Below are 21,530 nucleotides of genomic sequence, written 5' to 3' on the forward strand. Positions count from 1 at the left end.
AAGCTGTTATTTTCTATGGTAGAGTAGGTCAGGGCGTGACAGGGGGGTTTTCTAGTTTAGTTTTTCTATGTTGTTATGTTTTAGTTTTGTATTTCTATGTTGGGTTGTTCTAGTTTTTGTATTTCTATGTTGAGCTTTGTTTGAGATGATCTCCAATTAGAGGCAGCTGGTCATCGTCTCTAATTGGAGGTCATATTTAAGTTGGTGTTTGTCCCACCTGGGTTTGTGGGAGATTATTTTTGAGTAGTGTTTGATTCACCTCTGCGTCAAGGTTTGTTGTTTTGTTTATTCAGTTTATTTATGTATTGCATAGTTTCACAGATTAAATAAAATGTGGAACGACACACACGCTGCACTTTGGTCCTCTCATTCCTACGACAGCCGTGGACAGAATCTCCCACCACCAAAGGACCAAGCAGCGTGATCAGGAGTGGACCTGGGAGGACATTTTGAATGGAAAGGGATCCTGGACGTGGGAGGAGATCCAGGCTGGATGGGATCGCCTCCCATGGGAACAGGAGGAGGCAGCGAGAGCAGAACGGCAACGTTACGAGGAGCTAGCACGGCAACAACGGAAGCACGAGAGGCACCCCCCCCAAAAAATGGGGGGGGAAGGGGAGTTTTGCAGAGTCAGGGTGGAGACCTGAGCCAACTCCCCGTGCTTACAATGGGGCGCGAGTGAAGATGCAAGCACCGTGTTATGCGGTGACGCGCACTGTGTCGCCAGTGCGCATTCACAGCCCAGTGCGATCTGTGCCCGTGCCCTGCATTCGCCGTGCTAGGTTGAGCATTCATCCAGGAAGGGTGGTGCCGGCTCAGCGCTCCTGATATCCAGTTCGCCTTCTCGGTCCAGGATATCCTGCGCCGGCGCTACTCACTGTGTCGCCAGTGCGCCTGCACAGCCCAGTTCGTCCTGTGCCCGCGCCCCGCGTTTGTCAGGCGAAAGTAAGCATCCAGCCAGGACGGGTTGTGCCAGCTCTACGCTCGAGATCTCCAGTGCGCCTTCACGGTCCAGTATATCCTGTGCCTGCCCCACGCATCAGGCCTCCAGTACGCCTGCCCAGTCCGGGGTGTCCTGTTCCTGCTCCCCGCACTCGCCCTGAGGTGTGTGTTACTAGTCTGGCGCCACCTATGCCAGCCCCATGCATCAGGCCTCCAGTGCGCATTCCCAGTCCAGAGCTTCTGGCGACAGTTCCCAGTCCAGAGCTTCTGGTGACAGTTCCCAGTCCAGAGCTTCTTGCGACAGTCCCAGTCCAGAGCTTCTGGTGACAGTTCCCAGTCCAGAGCTTCCGGCGACAGTTCCCAGTCCAGAGCTTCCGGCAACGTACTACAGTCCGGAACCTCCTGAGACGGCCTGCAGCCCGGAACCTCCAGAGGCGGCCTGCAGCCCAGAACCTCCAGAGGCGGCCTGCAGCCCGGAACCTCCAGAGGCGGCCTGCAGCCCGGAACCTCCGGCGATGGTCCACGGTCCGGTGGCACAGAAGCAGAGGGTTCAGCGGGCGGAGCGGGGTTTACACCCCGAACCAAAGCTGCCTACTCTACTGGAGGATTCGCTGGATGATAAGGTTCTGGGTACTGCACCAGAGCCACCATAGACACTTGTTACCCTCCCTACCCACCCTTTTGTTTTTTTTGTTTTTTAGTTGCATTCGGAGTCTGCACCTTTGGGGGGGTACTGTCACGTCCTGACCATGCTAAGCTGTTATTTTCTATGGTAGAGTAGGTCAGGGCGTGACAGGGGGGTTTTCTAGTTTAGTTTTTCTATGTTGTTATGTTCTAGTTTTGTATTTCTATGTTGGGTTGTTCTAGTTTTTGTATTTCTATGTTGGGATTTGTTTGAGATTATCTCTAATTGGAGGTCATATTTAAGTTGGTGTTTCAGATAGTGTGAGATCAGACATGCATGAAAGCTACATCTGACATAATGTTGCATAAGCCTTCTGCATCAAAGAGGAGTGAAGTTTTATAGAGGGGCACATGTTTGACGAGTAGTCTTGTCTGAGACCTATTGACTTGAGTTTGCTCTCTAACTCTTAGGCTTACACCTACAGGTATAAGGAAACATTGTGCAAATGTTGATTTTGGTCGCGCTCCCCTGCTCAGATGTTGCATGCATCAACCAATGGTTGCGTGCCATGTCATCGACTGTGCAGTCGGGCAACAGATTTCTTTAACATAATGATATGGTTAGCTGTTACATAAAATACCTATACAGGCATTGAAAGATATGGCCTGCGTCAGCAACGTCTGAGCAGAGGAACATGCCTACTGTGTCACGCCCTGACCATAGAGAGGCTTTTTATTCTCTATTTTGGTTAGGTCATGGTGTGACTGCGGGGGTGTTTCTGTCTAGGTATTTTATTTCTATGTTGGCCTGGTATGGTTCCCAATCAGAGGCAGCTGTTTATCGTAGTCTCTGATTGGGGATCATATTTAGGCAGCCATTTCCCCACTGTGTTTTGTGGAATCTTATTTTGAGTTAGTGCATGCTGCACCTCTTATGTTACGGTTCGTTGTTTATTTCCTTTTTGTTTTGTAAGTTTCACAAAAATAAAGATGTGGAACTCAGAGCACGCTGCGCCTTGGTCTGTATCTCCACACAACCGTGACATACTGTCTATCCCTACCAGACGCGATCATGACACGCAGGTTCAAATACCAAAACTAACTGTGAACCAACTATATTAATTTCGGCACAGGATGAAACACACGATACATTCATGGACATTTTGTTAGATAGCTGTTGCTAGCAGTTTGTCCTGGGAGATGAACATTTACCTGATCATGCATATGGTCCTCATTTAATCTGGTTCTTTGTAGAATTTTGACCTGGATCAAACAAAAATCTTGTTTCTCTACTCCAATAATTCATCTACAGATACAAAGGGAAACCTAGTTAGTTTTTAGTTCGTGTGATTAATACCCTGTGAAAGTAACTGTCCCTTCCGTTTTACTTACATATCATGTCCACTAACCTTTTGAATGGGCTTCACGATTATACCGTATCATCAAATTCGTGAAAACGCGGTCATTTAAGATATACAATTATATTTGTGTTTATGGATGAATTTAAGTCTACCAGTAAAGTTTTTGCGCTGAAGACCATTGCACTACATTTTAATCTGTTAAATACCATTCAAAAGCTTACAAAAGTTCAAAAATGACAATTCTATCCTTCCTGTTAAACGAGGTACCACTTGCATAGTGTATGGGCGCATTCGAGCGGATCACTTTTCAAATCAAATTGAATTGGTCACATACACATGGTTAGCAGATGGTAATGCTTGTGCTTCTAGTCCCGACAGTGCTACAATATCTAACAAGTAATCTAACAATTCCACAACTAACTGACACACACAAATCTAAGAAAAGGAATGGAATAAGAATATCTAAATATAAATACAGTTGAAGTCGAAGTTTTCATTAAAACTTGTTTTTCAACCACTCCACACATTTCTTGCTAACAAACTATTATTTTGGCAAGTCGGTTAGGCCATCTACTTTGTGCATGACACAAGTAATTTTTCCTACAGTTGTTTACAAGACAGATTATTTTACTTATAATTCACTGTATCACAATTCCAGTTGGTCAGAAGTTTACATACACTAAGTTGACTGTGCCTTTAAACAGTTTGGAAAAGTCCAGAAAATGGTGTCATGGCTTTAGAAGCTTCTGATAGGCTAATTGACGTAATTTGAGTCAATTGGAGATGTACCTGTGGATGTATTTCAAGGCCTACCTTCAAACTCAGTGCCTCTTTGCTGACATCATGGGAAAATCAAAAGAAATCTGCCAAGACCTCAGAAATAAATTGTACACCTCCACATGTCTGATTCATCCTTGGGAGCAATTTCCAAACGCCTGAAGGTACCACGTTTACGTGTACAAACAATAGTATGCAAGTATAAACACCATGGGGCCACGCAGCCGTCATACCGCTCAGGAAGGAGACGCGTTCTGTCTCCTAGAGATGGACGTACTTTGGTGCGAAAAGTGCAAATCAATCTCAGAACAACAGCAAAGGACCTTGTGAAGATGCTTGAGGAAACAGGTACAGAAGTATCTATATCCACAGTAAAACGAGTCCTATATTGACATAACCTGAAAGGCCGCTCAGCAAGGAAGAAGCCACTGCTCCAAAAGCATCATAAAACAGCCAGACTACGGTTTGCAACTGCACATGGGGACAAAGATCATACTTTTCGGAGAAATGTCCTCTGGTCTGATGAAACAAAAATAGAACTGTTTGGCCATAATGACCATCGTTATGTTTGGAGGAAAAAGGGGGAGGCTTGCAAGCCAAAGAACACCATCCCAACCGTGAAGCACGGGGGTGGGAGCATCATGTTGTGGGGGTGCTTTGCTGCAGGAGGGACTGCTGCACTTCACAAAATAGATGGCATCATGAGGCAGGAAAATTATGTGGATATATTGAAGCAACATCTCAAGACATCAGTCAGGAAGTTAAAGCTTGGATGCAAATGGGTCTTCCAAATGGACAATGACCCCAAGCATACTTCCAAAGTTGTGGCAAAATGGCTTCAGGACAACAAAGTCACGGTATTGGAGCGGCCATCACAAAGCCCTGACCTCAATCCCATAGAAGATTTGTGGGCAGAACTGAAAAAGCGTGTGCGAGCACGGGGGCCTACAAACCCGACTCAGTTACACCAGCTCTTTCAGGAGGAATGGGCCAAAATTCACTGAATTTATTGTGGGAAGCTTGCGGAATGCTACCCAAAATGTTTGACCCAAGTTAAACAATTTAATGGCAATGCTACCAAATACTAATTGAGTGTATGTAAACTTCTGACCCACTGGGAATGTGATGAAAGAAATAAAGCTGAAATAAATAATTCTCTCTACTATTATTGTGACATTTCACATTCTTAAAATAAAGTGGTGATCCTAACTGACCTAAGACAGGGACTTTTTACAAGGATTAAATGTCAGTAATTGTGAAAAATTGTGTTTAAATGTATTTGGCTAAGGTGTATGTAAACTTCTGACTTCAACTGTGTATGGATGAGCAATGGCAGAGCATCATAGGCAAGATGCAATAGATGGTATAAAATACAGTATAGGAGATGAGTAACGCAAGATATGTAAACATTACTAAAGTGACATCATTAAAGTGACTAGTGATCCATTTATTAAAGTGGCCAATGATTTCAAGTCTGTATGTAGGCAGCAGCCTCTCTGTGCTAGTGATGGCTGTTTAACAGTCTGATGTCTTTGAGATAGAAGCTGTTTTTCAGTCTCTCGGTCCCAGCTTTGATGCACCTGTACTGACCTTGCCTTCTGGATGGTATTGGGGTGAACAGGCAGTGGCTTGGGTGGTTGTTGTCATTGATGATCTTTTTGGCCTTCCTGTGAAATCGGGTGCTGTAGGTGTCCTGGAGGGCAGGTAGTTTGCCCCCGGTGATGCGTTGTGCAGACTGCACCACCCTCTCGATAGCCCTGCGGTTGTGGGTAGTGCAGTTGCCATACCAAGCGGTGATACAGCCTGACAGGATTCTCTCAATTGTGAAGTTTGTGAGGGTTTTAGGTGACAAGCCAAATTTCCACAGCCTCCTGAGGTTGAAGAGGCGCTGTTGCGCCTTCTTTACCACACTGTCTGTGTGGGTGGACCATTTCAGTTTATCCGTGATGTGTACACCGAGGAACTTAAAACTTTCCACCTTCTCCATTACTCCATAGGGGGGTGCTCCCTCTGCTGTTTCCTGAAGTCCACGTTCATCTCCTTTGTTTTGTTGACGTTGAATGAGAAGTCCATGATAGTCACCACCTTTCAAAGTGTGTTGCATTCTTGGGATAAAAATTGACCAACTTGCGTCAACTGCGAGTTTCTGCAGCTGCTCTTCACCAACTTCATCCTGCAGCCATCATCTGCGTTGTGGGAGGCTCTGTTGTCAACAAATCATTAGGGTGTTTTTGTTTGACCGACGCAAGCGTGACCAAAGACGTGACCAATTACTTCAATTCATGTGTAGCCTACAGTGAATAAATACATGTGATTGAGGCTCTCTCACTAATTGATTGTATAATGTTCACATGTATGATTTCAGTTTGTGAGTGTGGGATTTGGGTGTTTCTCAACACTATAAAGAAAACTTTTTATAAACAATGACAACACTGCCAAGTTGATCTGAGCCTTGCTGTTGAAAACCACATTAGTGTCTGACTTTCAGCTGTAGCAGATGCACCTCTCCTGACTTCACTCCTCAACTTTCATCTATAGTTGGTTGCTTTAGCCTTACCACTCAAAAGTACCCCATATCTCCTCCTTCGTCTTTTAAGGAACCATGTGTGGTTGTATCTTCTGAAAACGAATAAGTCGATGGGAGAGGTGGGACTCGCAGCGCCTTGAGTGTCTCAAATAAAACCAAGTTCTATTTTAGCATATTGCATCACAGAAATGAGCAGTGCAGATGAAATGATTGAATAACGTATGTGTACATTTATTTTGCAACGCTAGCACATGCAATGTGGCCAGTGCAGTCAAGGTGATAGGGCACCTGGTTCAAACCCATGTAATAAACAATTTATTTTGCTCCTACAACTCTGGTCTCTTTTGCCTTATAGGACACATTTGGTATTGTATTTTTTATTTGACCTTTAAAGTAGTCTATGGGCTAGGAGTAACCTTGATCCGTGGTTCAGATGTGTTTAAATAGCCACTGATAAATTCAGCTAATAAAAAAAATTATTGCATTACCAATTGGGCATGGCCAATTCAACTAAATGTCTTGATTTGATAATAACCTAAGAGCCTTTTCCCACTACAGTATCTTGCTGACCTGTAGCCTACAGTACAGTGCTGGCTCAGATATTTTCTTTCAACAAGGTTCCAGCAACTGTTGTGGATGTGCAACCAGGCCAGCGCAGTACAGCTCCACTCAGATTGGCTCGGCTCAGTAGCCTAGTAATAAAAGGATGGTGATTTAGCCACAAATGTGTAACATGCCAATGTTGCCCCATTCACTCCCAATAGAGTAGCAGTAGATTCACCTTGCTATGGCACGACTACATCGCCCCCTTGTGTCCATGTGTTTTTACCAGGTATGCCATCTGTATTGAAGCAAATTACATTGTAATACAAGTGAACACACACATGTAAAAGAGAAGTTTCTTTATAAAATCAAATTATTTGAAAAAACAACAACATCCAGACATACAGAAGAGACAACTGCCTCAATGACAATAAAATAAAATAAAATAGTAACAACAACGACAGGCTACACAAAGCGTTGTTTTGAGAAAGGGACAGCCGGTATAGAAACAACAGAAAAACAAACTACCAGTACATTTTATCTCAAAAGAGCATACAAACAAAAATGGGGATTTCATGTTTTGACAAAAACAGAAATACAAATCTTAGGCTGATTTTGAAATCCCTGAATTTAATTAAAATTTTGTATCCTTTGTTTTTTACAAATTCAATTGAAATTTAAAGTTCTGGTTATAAAAAGTAACACCAACAAATAAGAACAAAATACAAATTAAAATAAGTATAGTACATTCTGAAAAGCAATTCTTTATCTCATAAAATACCCAACAATCCTTAAGCATTAAAAAGGAAGCGCTTATTATCAATAATAAAAGCTGTGAAGAGCCACAAATATTCAAACTCCAAAAATAGCACACATATTTCAAATGAATGACCTAATTGAGATTCTTCATGAATGATAACACTGGTGTAATTGTTTTTTCTTTGGCCAATTTATTTTCAGTTACCATCAAACAATCACTACTAAATGTCAGCTGTCTTTGAAAAGCTTTTGCCCAAAATATATGCCCCATTTTCTTCAAATAGGCCTAGGAAAATACAGGTTCCCACATCTAGATCTCTTTCTATATTGGTTGCTTGCTAAGTGCTTGCTAAATGCACAAGAACCATGGCTTTTTGCTACATCTGCTTAGCTTCAAACAAAACATTGACTACTGTATATAAAAAGGAAACAATGAACAAACACTTAAATAAATGTCCTTTATTCATTACTGCTATTCCAAGAAGCTCCTCAGGAGTCCAATGAACCTGATTGAAAATCTCATTTAGAGGTATGACCATGGTATCAAATATATTGCTAATGTGAGTAATATTGTGAGACAGAGGCTGAGAGTCCTCTGCAGCATTATGAGACCACACACACACACACACACACACACACACACACACACACACACACACACACACACACACACACACACACACACACACACACACACACACACACACACACACACACAACACAGTTAATATGGCTTTTGTTTTGAATGAGTGCTGTCAGCTATCCCACTACAGTAGCTACAGTTTGTGAACTGCGCTGCAGTAAGGGTTGAGGTTTATGCATCAGGGTGTGACTGACTGTATAGGAAAATTCTCCCTCTACTCCATGAGGGCTGAGTACTGAGTAAAAGGTAGGCTTGTGCAGTGGCTGCTGGCGTGAAGGTGTAAATCACTCTTTCAGAATAACTAATGGCCTCAATGCACACTGGGGATTAACTCCAAATCCATTCCATACACTGGAAGTCTTACTCAGCCTGAGGTCCATGTTAATGCTTTACAACCACAGATTTTAATAAATCCACACACTGCTGTGTCTGTTTGTCATAGTAAGAGGCCAACGGCAAGGTGCCAACGGTATGCAATCTGAATATACTGTAGATGTGGGGTTTGAGTTATTATGAGCATTAATATGCTGCTCCTTTATCAAAGTAATGTCTTGTACAGTAATGCTTGGGACAGGAAGATACATGTATAGAGGAACTGGGTAGAATATCTCAATTGTGGACTTTAAGAGAATGAAATGTAGTCATTCTAAATTGACTAATTTATCTAAATCTCAAATTCAGCAGAAACATGTCTTATTACACGTGTAAAGTACAGTATATCAAAAGTGAAATGACATCAAAAGAATGCCAAAATCCCAGCTTTGTATAAATCAGGGCTCTCCAACACTCTTCCTGGAGAGCTACCATCCTGTAGGTTTTTGCTCCAAACCTAATCTAGCACACCTGATTCTAATAATTAGCTAGTTGATTTGCTGAATCAGGTTTGTTGCAACTGGGGTTGGGGTGAAAACCTACAGGAGGGTAACGCTCCAGAAACAGGGCTGGAGAGCCCTGGCATAGATTCACTTTACAAATGAAGACTTCTCTATATGACTGTAGTAAGAAAATCAACCATATGGTTCTGTGCATGTTCTTGGGCAGAACTTATGGACCAGAACCCCTATAACCCAGTTTATGTATGTATACAGCTTCCAAAATACTATCTCATCTGCTCTATGGTAAAGCAAGCACAAAACACAAAATGTACATGATACAAGTAATGTGAGATATTCTCACGCTCAACCTCATACTCTCACACTCATTCACACACACATCTACATACCCCACACACAGTCAGTTCCTGATTCAGGCAGCTCATACAAGGCTATCTCCCTCTCATGGGTTTGCATATAATTCCAATATTGCTTATTCATCGCTCTAGGAGGGTGAAATTTCATGGACATCGATGATATGTGTAACTAGGACCTACACATTTGAGTTATTCTATTGAATTAATAGAACGGACCTAAGACTGAACTGGTCCGGTGAGTGTTAGTGATCCAGTAATCCAGTCCATGTATCCTTTATCGTATCGCTGCTCATTATGGCTTACTTTCAATGTGCTGTACTATTATCAACACACCACCTGAGCCTTGGCTTGGGACTGGGAGTAGACACCTACTTTCATTATCACAGATACTCAGCTATGTGCTGTATTCTGCCCACCTGGATATCTGACCTCCCCCCCCCCTCCCCCCACCTGGATATCTGACCCCCCCCCCCCGGTAGACCACCAGGCATTCCACTGAGAACAAAAGGAAATGACAACGAGAAGAGAGTCCTCTTTCACATTCAGATTCCGCTTGAATGGCTTGTGGATGAAGAGAACAGGGAGTGTGGCGAACCATCGGTGCTACCCCACACTTCCTTGTTGTGATTTTCTTCAACATTCCCACTGGTGAGATGTGGTCTTTCTCTAGAGTCTAGAGTCACCTTGACTCAAAGCATTGGCATTAAATTGCATAAAATTGACCCTGCGCACATGGATGTTAAATGAGTGTGTTTGTGTGTTCATGAACTGTATGTGTAGCTCCGAACTATAGCTTGTAAAATCCTTGTTGTTTTTGTTTGTCTCACCCTACAGAGATCTATAGTAAGCTCTGTCCCAATGAGTGAAGTCACAAGCACAGACAACGTAAAGATCAGAGAGAGTTGTCAATTTGCGAGATGGGTTGCCAGATTGAGAATCTATCGCTAGTTTGAGACGGCTCATCAAACATGAGCATGACTGAAGCCCAAACATACAAAACAACAATAAAATAGAAAAATGCATAGTAATACACAAGAATATACAATATGATGAAATATGAATGCATACATGTTTTCTTTTGGAAAATCATACAATAGAAGAAAAAAGGTCAAATGTCACTGGAAATTATTTTCAAAGGCATGTGTGGCAAATGGATTCCACATTAAGAGTTTGGTTGTTGCAGATGTCGTTTCGTCATTGCTCTTGCACTTATCCTAGCCCTTAAGGAAAGTGGGGGAGTGCATTTCCTATAGACCACCGCTCGAAGCTGCTGCCACTCCGTTTAGCATTTCCTTGTGTTTCTGTTTGTTTGGAGACAGCGTTGTAAAGTCACATAATGCTCAGTCTTATGGTTGGCACAGTGATCTCTCGTGACCCTTGTCCCAACTCAGTGACATTTAGTGCTTGTTTTTCTCTCTCTTCTCTTATTTCCTGGACTACATGTTCCACCTGTTCCTATAGAAAGGGCCCGTTTCACCATGGAGTGTCAGAGTAGGTTCAATACAGATGCAGCCTTTACTTCTCTGTCTATCTAGAGCAAAGAGGGAATTATTATGGGTATACAGTATGTATGTGGTGTATGTGTGTATATTTGTAAATGTATGGGGGGGGTAGTGTAACAGCAAAGGTGAATGTTACGTCTTGGCAAAGACCCTTGTTACAGGATGGGCTGCTCATGTAGGGAGATGACTTGGTGTGCTAGGACATGGAGTGTTGGTCTGTCTGAGGGTAGTGGAGCAGGAGGTGTTGTGTATGGGTCAGAGTGCATCACTATGTCTCTCACTGGGCTCTCCCAGTCGCCCCTTTCTGGGACCCCCCTGCTGCCACTGCAGCCTCCCCCCAAGGCTCCCCATCGCTGTCCGCCCCTCTCTCCCTATCCTCATCCCCCCATTCATCCTCCTCATCTTCCTCCTCCAGGCTCTTCTCCTCCTCCCTCTCTCTCTTGATGGCCTGGATGGCAGGCGGGGCGGTGGCAGAGGCGCTGTCCCCAGAGTCGCTGCTGTCCTCAAAGGCTTCAGGGTTCTCCAGCATCTCCCTGATCAGAGGAGGCATGGGGCCTGGGATCTCCATCTTCAGAGTGATGGCTCTCTCCGCACCTACAGTACACAGAGAGAGAGAGAGACAGAGACATGCGTAAACATAAGTTTACATTCACATTTACATTTTAGCCATTTAGCAGACTCCTCCAGAGCAACTTACAATCAGTTAGTTATTAATTGTTAATTTTTTGGGGATCTATGTCTCTATCAATACTGATTGAAAGCCGGAGTCTGAGGCTCTACCTTACATGCATGTTGATCTATGTGTCAGGATGTGTTAAGGCTATAGCCTATGTTATGAATAGAGATCTAGGCTGTGCCGTGTCTCTGTTCTGTACTGTGTACTACATCCTTATCTGTACTGACCCTTGGTGCTGATGCCCCTGAGGTCAGTGACCTTCATCAACATACGGGGGAACAAATGGGGCTTGTTGGGGCGTCTGCGGCGGGCGTAGATCTTTAGGGCCTCCAGGAGGGGCTCCTGCAGCTTGTCCACCTTCTGGGGCTCCTCCAAGTCCATACGGTCTGAGGGAGAGAGCCAACACACAGGGTCAGGAAGGGGGGTGGGCAATGATAAAGGGTGAGGAAGAGTAAGCAGCCAATGACATAGGGTCAGGGGGGAAAAAAAGACGGGAACAAAAAGAGAAGAGGAGAGAGTGCTTAGTATATTGAGACAAACACACATGCGCATGTCACACACACACACACACACACACACACACACACACACACACACACACACACACACACAGTCACACAAACACACACATATACACAGTCACACACACACAGTCACATAAACACACACATGAACACAAACAATAACAGCCAATGCTGCAGTACCTCCACAGATGAGGCAGATGGCGCTGAGGAGGCCGGTCTCTGTGTCGTCCATCTCCAGAGGCAGCAGCTGGCCAGCAAAGGCAAACACCAGTTCTGTGAGCGGCCCGAAGCCTGCGTTGTGCATCTGGGTCCGGTTCAGGGTCAGCCCATCTGAGAAGGTCATTGTGTCCTGCTCCGGAGTGTAGCGAGTGCAGATCCTCAGCATCTGAGAGTGAGGAGAGGAGAAGATAGAGAGGTTAGGGGAATAACGACAACAAGGATGATGAAAAGGGAGGACGAAGAAGAGGAGGTAGTGTAAAGTGTAGGGAGTGACAGAAGATGGAGGACAGTGACATGTGGATTGTGGAATGTGTGTGTATAGTGTGTTGAGGGAAAGCGAAATATGGATAGAGCATTGTAAGGGAGAGAGAGGAGTGGATAGATTGTAGTGAGGGAGAGAAGGGTGAAGGTGGAGGGAGAGATGAGTGAAGGTGGAGGGAGACATGAGTGTGCACTGTAAAGAGCAGTGAGGGAGAGAGGAGTACAGACAGAGTGGAGGTGGGGAGAAAGAGGTGTTTAGGTACCAGTATGTCCAGACAGGCTGATTTGAGGAGTGTGATCTGGTCAGCGATGGTGAGGGTGGTGAAGCCTGGCAGGCGCTTGGCAAACTCCACTATCTTGATGATGCACTTGGTGGAAAGTTCACTGAACTTATCCCACAGCCCCAGATCCAACTGCACACGATGGTCTGCACTGGAGTTCTGGAACACAGGAGAGACACAGAGACAGAGGGCTGAGATTTGTGTGTGCGTGTGTGTGCGTGTGCGTGTGTGTGTGTACTTGACTCACTGTAGTGTATTTGCCCAGCTGGACGAGTGAGGGGAAGGTGTCTTTGTGGGCCTTGCTGACTTTGTTGACTAGCTCCTCCAATTCTCCACTGAGCTCATAGCTCTCCGGCAACACCACCTCCTCCTTCACATCCTTCTTCTTCTTGTTCCTGTCATTACGCACCGCTGCATGGGGGACAAGGCAGCAGGTAGCCTGGCGGTTAGAGAGTTGGGCCAGTAACCGAAAGGTCGCTAGTTCGAATCCACGAGCCGGCAAGGTGAAAAAACTTCCGATGTGCCCTTGAGCATGGGACTTAACTCTAATTGCTTCAGGGTTGCCGTTGATAATGGCTGGCCGTGACCCTACTCTTTGAGACAACGCATTTCCAAGTCACGCATGCCTATTAATACACTCTTGAACATATGTGACAAATAAAAGCACCCACTAAATTGTTATTAAAACGAAGGAGGGAGAGAAGATGAGTGAAAGGGAAAGTGATAGATTGGTGGTACTTGCTGTCGTCTAATAGAGCAACGCTTCCCCCTTCCTTCCTCTCAGGGCGGCCATATTGTGATTTCAGTGCTTCCCCAGTACAGACATGAACTGTACTGAGATCCCTTTCCAAAACACTCTTTGCCACACGCTCTCTGTATTCAAACCATCTCTGATCCCCTCACACCTTTACACTTGAGCACAGCATACCCAGAAGGTATGGGCAAAACTGTTTGTAATGTCATCTTTCTGAGGCCCTGACACTCACCTTCTTTGGACATGCCGACCTCAAAGCACTTCTGCAGCCGGCAGTACTGACAGCGGTTACGTGTCACCTTGTTGATCTGACAGTTCTTGTCTCGGTGGCAGGTATACACCATGTTCTTCTGAATACTGCGCCGGAAGAATCCCTGAAAGAGAGAGAGAGAGAGAGAGAGACCGAGAGATACAGAGAAAGTATGAGAAACCGAGAGACCAAGAGAGAGTAAAGGAGAGAGAGAAATCAGCCATCAAAACATTGTTTCCGGGAGCATAGATCTCTCACTCCATAGGTACATGCCTTTGTGGTATTTGAGCCCATGCCTTTGTCCTTAGATAAAGATTCCACCAGAGGGCAGCACAGGCATCTTTTCATCCTCTAACGTCAGAATAGTGATGAACTGCATGGAAACAATTATGGTAGACTCTCTGTGTGCCCCTGTCTGACTGTTCTCCGCTTGTTTGTTTGTGTATGCATGTTCTGTATATATCATGTATTTGCTTGGGTTACACATCCTGTCTGTACATATTGACTGAGTCTCTTTGTGTGTCTCACCTTGCAGCCCTCACATGAGCTGACCCCATAGTGGTATCCAGAGGACTTGTCCTGGCACACGAAGCAAGGCTTGTAGATTCGGGGAGGAGGGGGTGGAGAGGGTGAACTGGGCACCATCTCCTCAGAGCTGGTGCTCTGTGTCTCTACTGCTGCTCAGATAGAGGGAAAGTTAGAGAGAGAGAGAAAGAAAGAGTGTTTATTTCACTTTTATTATCTATTTCACTTGCTTTGGCAATGTAGACATATGTTTTCCATGCCAATAAAGCACTTTGAATGTAGTTGAATTGAGAGAGAGAGAGAGAGAGAGAGAGAGAGAGAGAGAGAGAGAGAGAGAGAGAGAGAGAGAGAGAGAGAGAGAGAGAGAGAGAGAGAGAGAGTAGGGGGCAATAAAGACAGACTGTAACTTACTGCACATTTCAGTATTGCAGCTAATAGGTACACTGCATGTCAGAGGATTAACGCAATTCTTTCTGAAGCCCCCAAACATCTTTGAAGGTACGTTTCAAGTACAATACACGACTGGGGTTCAATGGGACCCACGGTGTTGTTCCCTAAATAAGTTAAGCTGATATATAAATATGGTGTAACTGATAAAGGCAGACTTGTCAACAAACAAGCCCAACCCCCCTCTAGCCCAGCCTTTCAGCTCTACCCGGGAGGGCAGCTCAAAGGCAAACATTTTAAGAGATGGGGGGGGGGGTTTGTTCAGCGCTGATTGACATTGGAGAGAGAGAGAAAGAGAGAGATCGAAAGAGGGAAAAGAGACACAATTAGCTGATGACCAGATGGCTATGCTGATAAAATGCTGATTGGCAGATGAGATTTGATTGCCGTCTCCACTTCTGGGGAGTGGGGGGAGGAGCATACCTCTGACTGTCTGACTCACTGACAGCTGAATGGTGTGTGGATGTGTGGATGTGTGTGTGTGTGTGTCTTTTTTAAATTGAATGCCTGTCCAACCCGACATGCTTGTATACCTCTAGCCACATTTGAACAAACAGACTGAAGGTGTTTATGAGACTGCTGTCTCCCTCTGTCCCTCCCTTCTGTCTCGCAGGGGGAAAATGGCACACAATATAACACCATTTGCTGTCCCACAAGCAGTCATTTAACTGCTACCAATGAAAACCCTCAAAATAAACAACGTCAAATACACACACACACACACACACACACACACACACACACACACACACACACACACACACACACACACACACACACACACACACACACACACACACACACACACACACACACACACACAGAGACAAACATTTTTACACAGAGACAACACGACATGGATGAAGCCCAGATGAGTGAAACCTTGGTCCATGTCTAAAAGGGAAAACGTCTTCATTCTAAGAGTGCAGTCCTTCTCTTTTTCATCACTGACCATTCCAGGTCCATGCACCATCTAGCTACTAAACATAACTACAAATGCACTGTGTTTATCCTGACTTCACACACACAACAAACAGCAGACATTTTCATAGACACACACACATTAATTTAATAAATGGTCAAACAAGCACATATACCCATATATTTAGCCACATTCACCGACCAAGCCCCCAAAGCAATCCCCTCTAACATGCCTTTCAACTTTCACCTTCAGTCACCCCAACTTCACCTCCCCATGCCCATTCCCAAACCCCCCTGTTTTTCTCTTGTTTCCTGGCCCTAAATTCCTCAGCGCAGGCTGGCCAGGGTTTAATAGAGGACCAGGCTCGTAAGCTGGCCTATAAAGGCTGTGTCGGGGCTGGGAAGGAGGCCCCCGGCCAGGCCAACCGCCTCTTTATTGGGATCCAGTCACCTTGGACAGCCATTCACACCACCAGCTGGACCCTCGCATCCCTTCCCCGTAAAAAAAGACAAAAAAAAACAAAAATGGAGGGGTTGAAAATCCAAAAGCCACGCACAGCCCCCCTCCTAGCTGCCATCTTCAATGGATAGAACAGTTCTGGCCCAAATGTGGACGTCTACATACCCCCACCTCCCCCCCACCCTTCCTCCTCCTCTACCCCCCTCCAGCCCCCTCTCTCTCACACTAGGGCCTGCGTTTAACAAGAGAGGCCAGACTTCAAAAATAGTAGAAAAGCGCATAAAGGAATAATCTATTAAAAGAAGAGTGGGACAAATGAAGAGAGAAATAGAGGGGGAGAAAGAGAAAGACATGAGAGTTAGAGGACAGAGTGCTCCCAGTGGCTAGAGAGGTGGAATAAAACTCTGACCCTTTAGCTTTGACCTTGACTGATGAGATGTTTTGTAAGACCACCACTACCATTAGTACCAGCTACCAATGGCCTAACAGTCTATTACCACCACTACCATTAGTACCAGCTACCAATAGCCTAACAGTATACTACCACCACTACCATTAGTACCAGCTACCAATAGCCTAACAGTCTATTACCACCACTACCATTAGTACCAGCTACCAATAGCCTAACAGTATACTACCACCACTACCATTTGTACTAGCTACCAATAGCCTAACAGTCTACTACCACCACTACCATTAGTACCAGCTACCAATAGACTAACAGTATACTACCACCACTACCATTAGTACCAGCTACCAATAGCCTAACAGTATACTACCACCACTACCATTTGTACTAGCTACCAATAGCCTAACAGTCTACTACCACCACTACCATTAGTACCAGCTACCAATAGACTAACAGTCTATTACCCCCACTACCATTAGTACTAGCTACCAATAGCCTAACAGTCTATTACCACCACTACCATTAGTAAATCAAATCAAATCAAATTGTATTAGTCACATGCGCCAAATACAACAGACCTTACAGTGAAATGCTTACTACGAGCCCCTAACCGACAGTGCAGTTCCAAAAAATACGGATAAGAATAAGAGATAAAAGTAACAAGTAATTAAAGAGGAGCAGTAAAAATAACAATATATACACGGGGTGTCGGTACAGAGTCAATGTGCGGGGGCACCGGTTAGCTGAGGTAGTATGTACATCTAGGTAGAGTTAATTTTAGTGACTATGTAAAGATGACACCAGAGAGTGGCAGTGGTGTGGAGAGGGGAGGGGGGGCAATGTGAATAGTCTGGGTAGACATTTGACTTGATGTTCAGGAGTCTTATGTGCTAGCAGAGAGAACAGTCTATGACTAGGGTGGCTGGAGTCTTTCACAATTTTCAGGGCCTTCCTCTGACACCACCTGGTATAGAGGTCCTAGATGGAAGGAAGCTTGGCCTGGGCTGTTCTGGGCTGTTCGCACTACCCTCTGTAGTGCCTTGCGGTCGGAGGCCGAGCAGTTGCCATACCAGGCAGTGATGCAACCAGTCAGGATGCTCTCGATGGTGCAACTGTAGAACCTTTTGAGGATCTGAGGACCCATGCCAAATCTTTTCAGTCTCCTGAGGGGGAATAGGTTTTGTCGTGCCCGCTTCACGACTGTCATGGTGTGCTTGGACCATGTCAGTTTGTTGGTGATGTGGACACCAAGGAACTTGAAGCTCTCAACCTGCTCCACTGCAGCCCCGTCGATGAGAATGGATGCGTGCTCGGTCCTCTTTTTCCTGTAGTCCACAATCATCTCCTTTGTCTTGATCACATTGAGGGAGAGGTTGTTGTCCTGGCACCACACGGCCAGGTCTCTGACCTCCTCCCTATAGGCTACCTCGTTGTTGTAGGTGATCAGGCCTACCACTGTTGTGTCATCGGCAAATTGAATGATGGTGTTGGAGTCGTGCCTGGCCGTGCAGTCATGAGTGAACAGGAGTACAGGAGGGGGTTGAGCTCACACCCCTGAGGGGCCCCCTTGTTGAGGATCAGCGTGTCGGATGTGTTGTTACCTACCCTTACCACCTGGTGGCGGCCCGTCAGGATGTCCAGGATCCAGTTGCAGAGGGAGGTGTTTAGTCCAAGGTGATGAGCTTTGAGGGCACTATGGTGTTGAACGCTCAGCTGTAGTCAATAAATAGCATTCTCACATAGGTGTTCCTTCTGTCCAGGTGGGAAAGGGCAGTGTGGAGTGCAATAGAGACTGCATCATCTGTGGATCTGTTGGGGCGGTATGCAAATTGGAGTGGGTCTAGGGTTTCTGGGATGATGGTGTTGATGTGAGCCATGACCAGCATTTCAAAGCACTTCATGGCTACAGACGTGAGTGCTACGGGTCGGTAGTCATTTAGGCAGGTTCCCTTAGTGTTCTTGGGCACAGAGACTACGGTGGTCTGCTTGAAACATGTTGGTATTACAGACTCAGAAAGGGAGAGGTTGAAAATGTCAGTGAAGACACTTGCCAGTTGGTCAGCGCATGCTCGGAGTACACGTCCTGGTAATCCGTCTGGACCTGCGGCCTTGTGAATGTTGTCCTGTTTAACTTCTTTGGGATAGGTGGCAGTATTTTCACAGCCGGATAAAAAACGTACCCGATTTAATCTGGTTACTACTCCTGCCCAGAAACTAGAATATGCATATAATTAGTAGATTTGGATAGAAAACACTCTAAAGTTTCTAAAACTGTTTGAATGGTGTCTGTGAGTATAACAGAACTCATATGGCAGGCCAAAACCTGAGAAGATTCCATACAGGAAGTGCCCTGTCTGACAATTTGTTGTCCTTCTGTTGCATCTCTATCAAAAATACAGCATCTGTGCTGTAATGTGACATTTTCTAAGTCTTCCATTGGCTCTCTAAAGCCGCCAGAAAGTGGAATGGGGTGTCTGCTGTCTCTGGGCAAAGTACAGCAGCTCTGTTTGTAAGTGGTCAGCCTGGGGACAGTGAGACTGAGATGCGCGTTCACGAGACTTCTCAATTATTTTCTTTCAGCCTTTGAATGAATACAACGTTGCCCGGTTGGAATATTATCGCTATTTTACGAGAAAAGTTGCATAAAAATAGATTTTAAACAGTGTTTGACATGCTTCTAAGTACGGTAAAGGAATATTTTGAATTTTTTGGTCACGAAATACCTAAACGCATGAACAAAACGTCGGTATTTGGATATAACTATGGATTATTTCGAACCAAAACAACATTTGTTGTTGAAGTAGAAGTCCTGGGAGTGCATTCTGACGAAGAACAGCAAAGGTAATCCAATTTTTCTAATAGTAATTCTGAGTTTAGTGAGCCCCAAACTTGGTGAGTGTCAAATTAGCTAGCCGTGATGGCCGAGCTATGTACTCAGAATATTGCAAAATGTGCTTTCGCCGAAAAGCTATTTTAACCTCTTACATCTAGACGTTCCGCTAGCGGAACACCTGCTCCAGTATCCAGTGATGGGCGTGGCGCGAAATACAAACTCCTCTAAAATCCGAAAACTTCAATTTTTCAAACATATGACTATTTTACAGCATTTTAAAGACAAGACTCTCGTTAATCTAACCACACTGTCCGATTTCAAAAAGGCTTTACAGCGAAAGCAAAACATTAGATTATGTCAGCAGAGTACCCAGACAGAAATAATCAGACACCCATTTTTCAAGCTAGCATATAATGTCACAAAAAACAAAACCACAGCTAAATGCAGCACTAACTTTTTTTCAACCAGAGCCTACAAAGCCACGATTCAGCTTTTTGCCGCCTTCTGAGAGCGCATGGGAGCCGTAGGAAGTGTCACGTAACAGCAGAGATCCTCTGTAATGGATAGAGATAATCAAGAAGGGCAAGAAATTGTCAGACAGGGCACTTCCTGCATGGAATCTTCTCAGGTTTTGGCCCGCCAAATGAATTCTGTTATACTCACAGACACCATTCAAACAGTTTTAGAAACTTTGGAGTGTTTTCTATCCAAAGCTAATAATTATATGCATATTCTAGTTACTGGGCAGGAGTAGTAACCAGATTAAATCGGGTACGTTTTTTATCCGGCTATGTCAATACTGCCCCCTAGCCCTAACAGGTTAAAATCGGACATAGCGATTGCATAAAGGAGTTCTGTATCTATAATTCTTAAAATAATTGTTATGTATTCTGTCAACGTTTATCGTGAGTAATTTAGTAAATTCACCCGAAGTTTTTGGTGGGTATGTTAGCTCTGAACATCACATGCTAATGTAAAAATCTGGTTTTTGATATACATATGAACTTGATTGAACAAAACATGCATGTATTGTATAACATAATGTCCTAGGAGTGTCATCTGATGAAGATCATCAAAGGTTAGTGCTGCATTTAGCTGTGGTTTGGGTTTATGTGACATATTTGCTTGCTTGGAAAATGGCTGTGTGATTATTTGTGTCTATGTACTCTCCAAACATAATCTAATGTTTTGCTTTCGCTGTAAAGCCTTTTGGAAATCGGACAACGTGGTTCGATTCAGGAGAAGTGTATCTATAAAATGGTGTAAAATAGTCCTATGTTTGAGAACTTTGAATTATGACATTTTGGCGTTTTAAATTTGGCGCTCTGATTTGTCACTGGCTGTTGAATAGTGTGGGACGATTTCGTCCCACCTCCCCTAGAGAGGTTAAAGGGCTTACTCACATTGGCTGCGGTGAGCGTGATCACACAGTCTTCCGGTATAGCTGGTGCTCTCGTGCATGTTTCAGTGTTATTTGCCTTGAAGCGAGCATAGAAGTAGTTTAGCTCGTCCGGTATGCTCGTGTCACAGGGCAGCTCTCAGCTGTGCTTCCCTTTGTAGTGTGTAATGGTTTGCAGGCCCTAACACATCCGACGAGCGTCAGAGCCGGTGTAGTATGACTATAATTTTAATGGTAGGTTTATTTGAACAGTGAGAGACAGAATAACAACAAAAAAATCCAGAAAAACGAATATCAAAAATGTTATAAATTGATTTGCATTTTAATGAGGGAAATAAGTATTTGACCCCCTCTCAATCAGAAAGATTTCTGGCTCCCAGGTGTCTTTTATACAGGTAACGAGCTGAGATTAGGAGCACACTCTTAATGACTTGGAGAAGATCTGCAAAGAGGAGTGGGACAAAATCCCTCCTGAGATGTGTGCAAACCTGGTGGCCAACTACAAGAAACGTCTGACCTCTGTGATTGCCAACAAGGGTTTTGCCACCAAGTACAAAGTAATGTTTTGCAGAGTGGTTAAATACTTTTTTCCCTCATTAAAATGCAAATCAATTTATAACATTTTTTGACATGCGTTTTTCTGGATTTTTTTGTTGTTATTCTGTCTCTCACTGTTCAAATAAACCTACTATTAAAATTATAGA

The 21,530-nt window shown here is 44.4% G+C and overlaps 1 protein-coding gene across 2 annotated transcripts in view; it reads right to left on the minus strand.

Moving 5' to 3' along the window:
* Nucleotides 1-10,780: 10,780 nt before the first annotated feature.
* The window catches only part of LOC106565462 (retinoic acid receptor gamma-A), a 57,379-nt gene continuing 46,629 nt past the window's right edge, over nucleotides 10,781-21,530 (minus strand). For both annotated transcript variants that reach the window (XM_045691618.1, XM_014132670.2), the window contains 7 exons: nucleotides 14,361-14,509; nucleotides 13,815-13,956; nucleotides 13,076-13,239; nucleotides 12,811-12,987; nucleotides 12,248-12,452; nucleotides 11,771-11,929; nucleotides 10,781-11,461 (listed from right to left, as the gene is read on the minus strand). In XM_045691618.1, the coding sequence (XP_045547574.1) occupies nucleotides 11,145-11,461; nucleotides 11,771-11,929; nucleotides 12,248-12,452; nucleotides 12,811-12,987; nucleotides 13,076-13,239; nucleotides 13,815-13,956; nucleotides 14,361-14,509 (1,313 nt within the window). In that variant the 3' untranslated portion in view covers nucleotides 10,781-11,144. The remainder of the gene's footprint in view (nucleotides 11,462-11,770; nucleotides 11,930-12,247; nucleotides 12,453-12,810; nucleotides 12,988-13,075; nucleotides 13,240-13,814; nucleotides 13,957-14,360; nucleotides 14,510-21,530) is intronic.

Source organism: Salmo salar, chromosome ssa12, assembly GCF_905237065.1.
Source record: "Salmo salar chromosome ssa12, Ssal_v3.1, whole genome shotgun sequence".
Lineage (NCBI taxonomy): Eukaryota > Metazoa > Chordata > Actinopteri > Salmoniformes > Salmonidae > Salmo > Salmo salar.